Source organism: Mirounga leonina, unplaced genomic scaffold (genome assembly GCF_011800145.1).
Source record: "Mirounga leonina isolate KUSES-001 unplaced genomic scaffold, KU_Mleo_1.0 Mir_224, whole genome shotgun sequence".
Classification (NCBI taxonomy): domain Eukaryota; kingdom Metazoa; phylum Chordata; class Mammalia; order Carnivora; family Phocidae; genus Mirounga; species Mirounga leonina.
In genome coordinates this window covers 2,641,458-2,653,514 of record NW_023270615.1, presented here as the reverse complement: position 1 = coordinate 2,653,514, position 12,057 = coordinate 2,641,458, and the positions used below count along the sequence as shown (strand labels likewise).

General features: G+C 35.9%; 1 protein-coding gene across 3 annotated transcripts in view; it reads left to right on the top strand.

The window, feature by feature from the left end:
* The window catches only part of VPS13A (vacuolar protein sorting 13 homolog A), a 266,825-nt gene that overhangs the window by 155,556 nt on the left and 99,212 nt on the right, over window positions 1-12,057 (top strand). For all 3 annotated transcript variants that reach the window (XM_035029011.1, XM_035029013.1, XM_035029012.1), the window contains 4 exons: window positions 2,165-2,292; window positions 2,641-2,810; window positions 3,367-3,584; window positions 4,284-4,516. In XM_035029011.1, the coding sequence (XP_034884902.1) occupies window positions 2,165-2,292; window positions 2,641-2,810; window positions 3,367-3,584; window positions 4,284-4,516 (749 nt within the window). The remainder of the gene's footprint in view (window positions 1-2,164; window positions 2,293-2,640; window positions 2,811-3,366; window positions 3,585-4,283; window positions 4,517-12,057) is intronic.

The window sequence follows — 12,057 nt, the reverse complement described above, 5'->3', positions numbered from 1 at the left end:
TTTCATCTTGACCAGATGAGAATTATCCCAAAATGCAAAGTTGGTTTGACAGTCAAAAATCAATTAATATAATAAACCAAATTAATAAAGAGGGAAAAAATCATATCTCAATAGATGCCGGAAAAGCATTTGACAAAATTCTGCACCTATTTGTGATGAAAACTAAGAATATCTAAAAGGCATACTTAATGCTGAAGTGTTAAGTTTTCCCCCTAAAGTAGACACAAGTCAGAAATGTCCACAATCATCATACCAGGTTAACTCATAGTCATGGTCAGGGTAATAAGGCCAGGAGAAGGATTAATAGATCTAAAGAGTAGAAAGAAGTAAAAATGCCTTTGAGTAGGTAGCCAGGAAAGAACCCAAAACAAAGGGCAAAAAAAAATACTGTGAAAGACAAAGATTTATCTATCTGATTTCAAAATTTGTAGTAAATCTAAAACAAGTTAACACAGATTTTTTAAAAAGAGTCCAGGAAACACACAAGTAGAGTCAACTGATTTTCAACAAAGACTAGTCAATAGGGAAAGGATAAACCTTTTAACAGGAAAAGTTGAACCTTGTTCCTTAATGCCATACACAGAAATTAATTTGAGGTGGATGAAAGACATATATTTGAAAGCTAAAACTTTTAAGCTTCTAGAAGAAACCATAGAAGAGTATCTTCATGATCATGGGATCATAAAACACTAATCATAAAAAGTTCATAGACTTCATAAACCTTTTTAGCTTCTCCTTATCAAGAGATGGTATCAAGATTGTGAAAAGTGAGGCCTCAGTCTGGTATACATATTCATGATATGTGTATCTGACATTGTTTTCATATCTAGAATACCTGAAAACTCATTGAAATTAATAACTTAAACTAAAATAATTACCAGATGAGTTGGATACTTGGGAAAGGATGATATATTAAATGGAAAGTAAGCAGATGAAAATGTGCTAACATAGTTACTTATCAGGAAAACTTCACTTTACCAGATGAGTCAGATTTTAAGACTGACAGCTGCAAATATTGATGAGAGTTTGAAACAACTGAGATTCAGGTAATGCTGTTGGGAATGTGAAATACTATAACTACTTAGAGTTCGGCAATTAACATATATCTACCCTGTGACAAACAATTCCAGGTCCAAGTATTTCTTCTACCCCCTCCAAAATAGGTGTATATATACACTAAATGACTTAGGAATATTTGTAGCAGATTTATTCATAATCGCTTAAATATGGAAACAACCCATATGTTCATCAGTCTAGAATAGGAAAATTGTGTATTTTCATAGACTGCGTAAGAAAGCGTTAACTACTGATACGTGTGACAATGTGGATGAATGTCAGAAATATGTTAACTGCCTGAAGCCAAACATGAAACAGGTTTTACTTTAAATGTTACTCTATGTAGAATTTAAGAACAAACAAAACTAATCTTTGTAATTAAAATTAGAATGGTAGGGAGGTTGGGGAAGAGCTAGAAAAGGGTATGAGAGAACTTTCTGGAATGATGTAAATATTCAGTATCTTAATGGGAGTGTTGGTAGCATGGATGTACAAAATCTCATTAAATTGTTCGGCTAAGATCTACATATTTCACTGATGTAAATTTTACCTAAATTAAAAATAAGTTACGTGATGTGGTGGCACTGGTCTCTGCAGTTGGGTAGCATGATAATTAGCAATTGCTATGTTTTAATAAAAAGCCCGTTTAAAATATTCCATGTACATATAATGCCTTGACTTAAAATGTAGAATGCAGGAAAGAATGAATTTTGGATCCTCCTTTTCAGTGGAACAGTTTAAAATATCTAAAATATCTTCTTTGGTTTTAGTTTTTTGAAGTAAAATTTGAATATTAAAGTATGTGCCAGGTAATCTAATAAGTATTTTATACATGCTCTTTTATTTAATCCCCAAAACAAACCCAGTGGTTAGTTCTAGTATTCTCACCTTACAAAAATGGAAACGGAGGCACCAAGTGTTTTATTCCTAAGCTATTACGGAAAGAATCCTAAGCTGGGAGTTACTGAGTTCGACTTCTGAATTTTCTAATCTTTATTATTTTGTTGAGTAACATTCTCTGAAAATTCTGTTAAACCTGTTTAAAACCTATTTTAATGACTTCTACCTTTCTTGACTTTTTTATCCAATAACTTTTAACTTTTCCAAGGAACAACTGTAGTGACTGCTGCCGTGGTGGAAATACATTCACAGGCCTCTCAAGTTAAGACAACACTGAATATGAGCTTCAGGACTGACTATCTCACCATGGTACTGTATAGTCCAGGTCCTGAACAGGTGAGTTAGGGAGAAAAGAAAATATTTTCTCACATGATGAAAATTATATAGGTGAATGCTTATTATTAAAGTAACAGTTGTTAATATTTCATATATATTTTGGAGTCTCTTTTCCTCTGAAAAATGTTACTGATCATTTCACTTTAATAACAGATTTAACCATTACCCTTTTAAGATGAGTTATCTTTCCTATAGGCAGCGATGTAAAAAATAAATTTTTAAATTAAAATTTTTTTTGGACTTTCATTAGCAAGCCCTATGGAGATAGAGAAGGTGGTAGTTTGTATCTTAAAATATGTATTAGACTTTGTTTTTGTGTAAAATTTGTATTGATTTCCTCTTTCACAGACTTCCTTTACAGATGTTCGTGATCCTTCTCTGAAACTTGCTGAATTTAAGTTGGAGAATATCATAAGCACTGCAAAAATGTATACAGATGACTCAACATTTTCTTCCTTTTCATTAAAAAACTGTATTTTAGATGATAAAAGGCCCCATGTCAGGAAGGCAACTCCTAGGTAATAGTGTTTTACTTGAGAAATGTTTGATAATATTTTATAAAACATATTCCTAAAGTTGCATGTTTGTTTTCTGGGTACATCCCAAGATCTTCAGAGTTTCAATTTAATGGAGTTACGGTTCTCAGTCAACATTTAAAATGTCCTGGTTCAGTTATGTGCTGTTCTTACTGGATGGTCAGTGGAGTTAAGTAGAAATAATCAGTGCAATTAAATTGGATTTTTAAATTAATCTCTATTATCTAAATTATTATTGATCTCTGCAAGTTGTAAACATGAAAACATGAAAAATTAAGGGAAAACATGAAAAATTAAGACAAATATGCTGAGATTCTAAGTTCTAATTTCTTACAGAGTACTTCCTAGTTTATGAAACAGTTGTGCTCCGGAAGTTTCTAAGTCTGTTGTTTGAAGTACTTTGTGATCTTCCTAGGAGAAATAACTTCAGAATGCTGGTTTGCTGTTAGTAAAATGGATAAGAGGTCTTTTGCCTTTTATTGGTGTGTTTGGTTATTTGTAAGATACTCACAGGAATTGTTATTATTGTGTTTTTCAGAATGATAGGACTGACAGTCGGGTTTGACAAAAAGGACATGATGGATGTAAAGTATAGAAGAGTCAGAGATGGTTGGGTGACTGATTTAGTCCTTCAAGAAACCTATATTTGTGCAAGTGTGGAATTTCTGCTGACAGTTGCAAATGTCTTTCTTGAGGCCTACACCACAGGCACTGCTGTAGAAACCAGTGTTCAAACATGGACCGCTAAGGAAGAAGGTTAGTTACTAGCCCAAATAGTTCGTATCTGTATTACTGAAGTGCTACAGTAGCGCTCACCATTGATTACCTTCCTAGATGATGAGGTTAAGTGAATCTCAGTATCTCTGTCAAATAATTAAATAAATACCTTTAAAAAATAAAAAAAATAAAATTTTTATTTTTCAGGGGTAAAAGGAAAACTTAAATGTGCTTTCTGGTAGAATGCGCGGTTTGCCTGTTTTTCAGGATGTAAATGTATACTGGGTTCACAAATTATGAGACCTATATTAGAATAAGCAAAATATACTTCCCCACAGGCAGCAATTTCAAAGAATTTTTTTGACGAAAACAGGTAGGGAGAATAACCAACCATTACTTTTCATAATTAAAGATAATATTGTAACTTAAATTTCTCTTTTATTTTTGTTATTTTTATAGCTCTCCACTATCTTTTACATATTTCATTCATTGTGGTAGAGCAGTAGTAGTATCAAGGTATTAAAGGGTTTTTTTCCCCACATTTTTAAATGTTCTGAAGACTATAGCATCTTGAACTCTTAAACTAAGAAAATTGCAGTAGATTCCTTTGGGATCGAAGATTCTTTTATTTTTTTTACTTGAAAAAACATTTTCTCACAAATAATTATTCATAAACAATATGTATAGCAAAGATTTATAAATATTTTAAAATGTGAACTTATTTTTGTTTGTATTTAGTATCTGTACAGGAATCAGAGAAGTGGGAAATTAATATTATTATTAAAAATCCTGAAATTGTGTTTGTGGCTGATATGACAAGAAGTGATGCTCCTGCATTAGTCATTACAACACAATGTGAAATTTGTTGGAAAGGTGACCTTGAGAATAATACAATGACTGCTGCCATTAAAGATCTTCAAGTGAGAGCATGCCCATTTCTTCCAGTCAAGAGAAAAGGCAAAATCACGACTGTGAGTTTACTCTTTCATTATCTGCTTAATTGTAAACTATTTTGGATTTAGTATATACCACTTTAAAAAACTACCTGAATACTTTTACCTTTTTTTCTTCTCAGAGAGCCTAGTCTATATTATTATTACACCAGCTTTGAAACTCTTTTCTTTCCCCAGTTGCTCCTCGGTGTTGTATGTATTTGTGGGACTAGTTGAAGATGTTGTTTTCATCTGGACACTTCTCAAAGACCTCACCGTGGCTTTCTGACCACATCAATTCCTCTTAGGTCTTTGAGACTTTCTACCAGTTGTTTGCTTTGTTGTTTCAGTTTTATTATTTTTAATCTTTTTCTCCCATCTGGACATTTTTGCTCGGATATGTTTTTTCTTTTCTACATATAACTTACTTGAACATTCAGCCATTTGCTTTAATAAACATGACATTTACGTTTTACTCTCTGATAGCCTCTTGGCCTTCCACCTCTTCATAACTGATTAGTTTATTTCTTCAAAGACATACATCTTTTTCAACTACCTATTACTTCTACTACTCATATAGAACACTTATAAAATGTGTAGACGTCTGCAAGGAGTAGTGGAAGCATAAATGTCGTAGTAGCATAAATACCATCAACATGGAAATATAAGCTATAATTGTGTTATAAGTAAATACATATATATTAGGATACAAGAGAGTTTATTTTCCTAGTTTGCAAGGCTGATGGCTCACCACTAAGAAAAGAGGAAATAGAAATGGAGGGGATATGGATTCTCTTTTAGGTTATAATTTAGAAATTTTGCATATATTTCTTTTATTTGTATCTGGCTTTGTTAAAAGACAAAATCCGACCAAGTAAATTTGAAGATCTAATTGGCTTTATTAAGCAGTTCATGCATTTCGCTGCATTCCAGAAGCTCCTAGGTAGGAGTTCTATAAAATGAAGATTCTTTATAGGAAGGAGGATGGGGCAAGGAAGTTATTAGCAGAAGAAAGGGTTGTCTCAGACAAGGTCATGTTCCCTAAGGGGGAAAAGAGGGAGTCTTCTTGGTGGATTAAATTATCGTCCTTTGGGGGATGGAGAAGGGTCTATGTGACAGACTACCTCATTGGTGCAGGACAAAAAATTCCAGATCGACTAAGACTGCATTTCTGGGGAAGGTTGAGACGGCATTTAGGTTAAGTATTAAGTTTAGTGATTTAGCCTAGCATACATGACTCCATCTTGATCCCGTGGTTTTCTTTTTAACAACTGGAACTTAGCTGTATGACCACACTTATCTTCACAAAGGGTTGGGGAATGTAGTCTTTTTTTCTGAGCTACCTTTTGCTCAGATAAAACTTTTATTTCTATAGAAGAGGAGTTTCATGAGCTCGCTGTGAAGGCGCACACACAACTTGTGTCTTTCCACAACGTCAGCTTTATTCAATCATAAAGCAAAGTTAAATCACAATTAGAAAGCGGGTTCAGGATTCCAAACTCAGTGACAATTCATCATATGATTAAACTTGACTCCTTACACAGCACACAAAGCAGGACAGAAGACAAACCGTGCAACAAACGAGGTAGCAGAGGGGTGCAGGAACCAAATGCGAAGTCAGTCTGTGGGCGTGCAGTTGAGATAAGGCCTCTGTCTGGCCCAGCTCAGCGCTTGGCACTTACTGCTTCTGATGCTCAAGCAGGGAAGGATCTCGGTTCTGTTCGGAGATCCACTGGGCAGAGCCTTCGGGGACAGTTGCCTTTTTTAAGTGGTCAGGTGTGAAGAGTCTGACAGTTTGCTGCCCAAATCCTCCCCTTTTCAAAGGGATTTAATCAGTTTTGGGTCTCTGCAGACCTCCTCTGGTTCTGCTGCTTATCAGTTCCGGAGTGTCAGCTGACATCGGTCCCTCCAGTATCTCCTAGCTGCAGTGCCTTTAACGGCTTGCATCGTTGCTGAGCACAGGCTCCTGCTTGACATGAGAGACTCCATTTTGCTCCCACAAGGAGATATCAGGTAACAATTAGAGGTCCTGCCCTATTGGTTCACTCAGAGGTTTCTTCCTTTTTCCACACAAATAATTCATATTTGTCTTTTCTCACCTATAGAACATATTCCTCTCGTCCTTAAGGGATACAGTCTCAGAGTCCAGGATCTTTAGGTGATAGTTTTCTTTGTTCAGTCTGCTGTGACTTCTCTTTTTTGATAATCTATTAACTAATAGACAAATAAGCCACGGCATTTCAGCAAACACTCCATCACCACACACACAACCACTGTATAATGGTGGTATAAGGACAGGATAATTGCAATTTAAAAACCCCTTCAGAAAAGTAAGAATGGGGAGCACTTGGTAGTCACTTATCCATAACGATTATCACCTCCTTCTGAGCAGAAATGTGAAAATTTGAAGCTCTTGCAATGGAGCAAAGGAAGTTCCTGGGAGAGCCCCTGTTGGAGTCTTCCATTTTCACTCCCATGGAAAAACATGGTCATTTCCTCAGGTGGCCCCAGCTTTCCCCTCTAAAAGATTTTTTTTTTTAAACCATTATTCTCTGTAGACACGTCTGAAGTGGCTATTGTCTTTTTTTGGGAGCTGCAATGTTTTCACAGCTTACTTCCTACTGAGTTGGTTACTTGGAGATTGCTCTAGCAGTTGAATTAACAAAAGGCTTTTTTTGCATGGCTGATAATGGTTTTTTTGGCAGTTTTTCATTCCTTGAACATTTAGTTTAGTTCTAGGTAGTTCCAAGTGTAAGCAACCGTAACCAAAGAATGCATTCATTCATTTATTCTAGAAAACTCCTGTTTTATTTACTAATCTCTATATTCTGCTGATTCTGCCTTCATCCTGATTTAGTAAAGGCTACTTTAGGAATAAGTTTGGGCAAGGGGGAGAGGCACCATCTGTACTCTATAATTTTTGTTGTTTTTGCCACGGGCTAGTTCCCATGTTTGATTTTAACAAAAATTGCCAGAGAAAGACTAGGAGCCACAGTCTTACCTCTTGCTGAGGCTACTCTTAGACCCTGAGTCTCCTCAGCATTTTCCTTTCTCTTGTAGGGCTTTGCAAACAGCAGAGTGAAGGAGCTAATAAATAGCAACATTCTAAATATTCTAAACCTGTCTGGCAGTAGGCTTTTTTCTAAAGTACATTGTCTGCCTTCCCAGGTATCACCAGTAGTAGCAGTTTCACCAGATATTTTGCTATGGCATTGTTAAAGTCATCAGCTTTGTATTTTTGTAGCCGGCGGGCAGGGGCGCAAGAGCACCTGGCTCTGGGGTCCCAAACAGACAGCATTTGGCCACTGGCCACTTGCACAATCCAGAGGCAGAGACATGAGTGGCGTTGAAACAAGGAAGGAATTTATTTCAGTGAGGCCAACACCGAGAACACAATGGGCCAGTATCTCAAAGATTGTCTCCAAAGTGCCAAAAACGTTTCTAGGTTTTATATAAAGAAAAAGTGGGGCAGAGGTCGTGGGTCCATGCAGGTGGGCGGTAAAGGTCAGGTCGATCATTTTCTTGGGGTTAGTCACTTGGAGTCTTGTTGGTTCAGGACATCCTCTCTGCTTAAGGGGGTAGTTTCAGTTCCCATCAGGGAATGCTTTGCCCCCAAGGTCTTTTGCCTGAGTTAAGAAATAAGATGGACAGGGGCGCCTGGGTGGCTTAGTTGGTTAAGCGACTGCCTTGGGCTCAGGTCATGATCCTGGAGTCCCGGGATCGAGTCCCATATCAGGCTCCTTGCTCAGCAGGGGGTCTGCTTCTCCCTCTGACCCTCCCCCCTCTCATGTGCTCTCTCTCTCATTCTCTCTCTCAAATAATAAATAAAATCTTTAAAAAAAAGAAATAACATGGACAGAAAAACTTAATCATTTAGAAAGTACAGATAGAGGTCAAAATGGAGGTAGTTGATGTCCTTTCTCATTTTAAAATATCCCATGCCCATTAAGTTGCTAAATCAATCAGCTATTTTGACTTTGTTACAGTGGTGCCAACTTCTAGGTATGAAATTCTGTATTAGGGTATTAGGCTGCTGTAACAAGAGATACCCCCCTCCCCCAATGAAGTAACAAAAGCATGGTTTAATTACATTTAAAAGATTCTTTCTTTCCATTTTGTTGCTGGGTTATTCCTAGGATGTAACTTAATCTGCTTGTTCAAAGAAATTGATTTTTTCTTCTTGGTCCCATTCTGTTGACCATTTTTGAAATTGCTGACCATTCCACTCTATCTAGCAATAGCCTTCTGCTTAGTAATACAGCTCAAGAATTTGACAAATAACTTGAAGGTAAATCACTTTCAAGATTTGAGAGAACTTCTCTGTCCCTCCCCACCTCCCACCCCTTGGAGACTTTGCAAAGTTGCCTTGGTAGCTTGCTTCTTTCTACTTTGAAGCAGACTTTTTTAACATCACTTTCAACGTGTAGATGGATTATTACTGTGCTACAAGTTGCTTCCTTCACAGATGGAAATAGAAGTCTAGGGAAGGAGATTTTTAGCTGGGTAACCGTGTGTTAAGGGAAACTTCTAAGATTGTAGGGAATTTTGAGAAGTGTATTTATGGCCAACCAGCAGTTTTGGCCACATACATTTTTGATAAGTTTTGTTAGTGGAACTTTAATTGATATTGTATTCATTTTATGTTAAAATAAAGTTTCTTAATTTAATAGTAATTGGGGTCCATGGATGCTTAGTAGAACTTCATGAAAGTTTTAAAAATATATGTAAAGTGTTGTAAACATATATTTTTCAAAAAGAGAATTTATTTAATTTTCAAGGGATATATGGCACCAAAGTTTTCTACCCATTTTAACATATGGGATATTCTCATCTTTGCTTCCTGTAGAGTATAAATTTATATTTGACCTTATTTCATCCACTAAGGTTTTATAATAATTTCCGAATAAATTCCAAAATCCTAGTAAAAACTAAATCATGATCTACATATTGGATTTATTTTATATCATCATAAATAGCTATCAGCTTTTTTTTTTTAAGTTTTTATTCAAATTCAGTGTAATATTGTTTCAGGTGTACGGTATGGTGATTCAACACTTCCACACAACACCCGGTGCTCATCACAATAATTACACTCCTTAATCCCCATCACCTGTTTAACCCATCCCCACACCCGCCTCCCCTCTGATAACCTTAGGGTTTGTTCTCTGTAGTTAAGAGTCTATTTCTTGGTTTGCCTCTTTCTCTCTCTCTCTCTTTTCTTCCTTCCCTTATGTTCATCTGTTTTGTTTCTTAAATTCTTAAATGAGTGAAATCATATGGTATTTGTCTTTCTCTGACTGACTTATTTCACTTAGCATAATACTTTGTAGCTCCATCCTTGTCGTTGGAAATGGCAAGATTTCATTCTTTTTGATGGCTGGGCTGTCAGCTTTTTGTTTTTTAAAAGATTTTGTTTATTTGAGAGAGAGAGCACGAGCTGGGTGAGAGGCAGAGGGCGAAGTAGACTCCCCGCTGAGCAGGGAGCCCAGTGCCGGGCTCAATCTCGGGAGTCCAGAATCATGACCTGAGCTGAAGGCAGACGCTTAACTGACTGAGCCACCCAGGTGCCCCTGGGCTGTTAGCTTTTTTAACGAATTTATCTTATTTTATAATTTTCCTAAACTTGTTACCTGTACTAATATTTTTAATGATGTTAGATTTTCTAAAAATCACCTGTAAAAGTAACATTGTTTGTTCCTTAAATGACAATAATGATTTGTCCTCATTGTATTCCCGTTATTAAGTTAGGTGATATTAGTATTATTTTAATATTTGCTTGTGAATTTATATATGCAACCTTTAGCATGTTGAGAAATTTTCCCTAATTTTGAAAGAATCTTAATTATGAATAAATGTGGAATTTTATTGAGTGCTTACTACCATCTATTGAAAGAAGTATAATATTTTTACTGTTCTTATAATAAATTACATTAATAGTTTTTCCTATGGCATATTAGCCTTACATTTATGGGTAAGATACCCTAAATTGGAGACTATTTTAATTTCTTCTGTATTTTGTTAAAAGTACCTTAGGGGATTCTATAATAGAAGACTAACTCTCCTGTAAGAGTGAGGGGGCAATTTATAGTGAGCTCTTGTGAGTTTCTGTAGATGTTTTCTATAGCCTAAGATTGCTTCTTTGAAGAGGAAGCAGTAGCAGCAGGAAAGGAATGCATTGGTAGTGAAAATCCGATAAGACTGGGAGCAGTTAGGTGAGCGAGTAGGAAGGAGAAAAAAAAAATGATAGAAATAGCATTGAAATCACAATGGTTATAGTTGAAGACAATATTAGGAAAACAGTTCCATTTTAAGAAATGATTTTACATCATTAAATCCATCTATATGTACTGTGTTACAACTTGACTGTAATGTAGTTTTGGCATAAACACATTTACTGTTAATTACCAGCTACATTTTTAATCTTCAATAACTAGACTTGAAAATAAAGAAATTGGGTAAGGATCAACATACACCTTCGTATTTATTTTGGAAAGGGGCTATTACGAAAAGTTTCTAAGTTATAGAAAAACTTTTATATGTATAATATTTTTTGGTTTTGTTTTGTCTTATGTGAGATGAAGAGATAACACAAATTTTATGTTGAAAATCTTGGATCATGTATTATAAAGTGGTTATAATTTTCTGTCCTTGAAGTTTAAGAAATAATAAACTGAATATTTATGTACTGGTTGATCTTGCTAATTTTATTAGAATAATGGTAGATTTTAATGTGATTTCTTTGGGGAATGGGTTTGGATGTCATTTTTTTTCCCTTGATTTATTCTTCATTGTCCGTATAAGCAGAACTCTTAAGATGGCCCCCAAGATTTCTATTCCCTGTTGCATGTGCCCAGTATAGTCTTCTCTTGGTGTATAGGATCGTAAATGTAATTAAGTCACTAATCAGTTAACTTTGAGTTAATCAAAAAGAGATTCTGGGTGGGCCTAACCTAATTTTTTAAAATGGTGAAACACCAAAATGATGGTGTCCTGCTGACCTTGAAGGAGCAAACTGGGGAGAAGACCACATGGCAAGAACCTGTGACTGACTAGTAGGAATAGAAAATTTTTTTTTTTTAAAGATTTTATTTATTTATTTGAGAGAGAGAATGAGAGACCGGAGCACGAGAGGGAAGAGGGTCAGAGAGAGAAGCAGACCCCCCACTGAGCAGGGAGCCTGATGTGGGACTCGATCCTGGGACTCCAGGATCATGACCTGAGCCGAAGGCAGTCGCTTAACCAACTGAGCCACCCAGGCGCCCGACTAGTAGGAATAGAAAGCAGTCTCTGGCCAACAGCTAGCAAGCAAATGGAGATCTCAGTCTTAGGGCCACAAAGACATGAATTGTACCAACAACCTGAAGGAGCTCGTTTTTACGAGTAAAATAAAATTTTACTATATTAAATAAAACGCATGGATGAGATAAAATATAGATGAGAAGTATCTCATCCATATATGATGAGATAACAGATTTCCCTAGTCAAACCTTCAGGTGAGGACAACCAGGTGACTGACACCTGATTTCAGCAAGATTCCTGACTCATGAAAACAGGGAAATAATAAATTTGTGTTAAGTTAC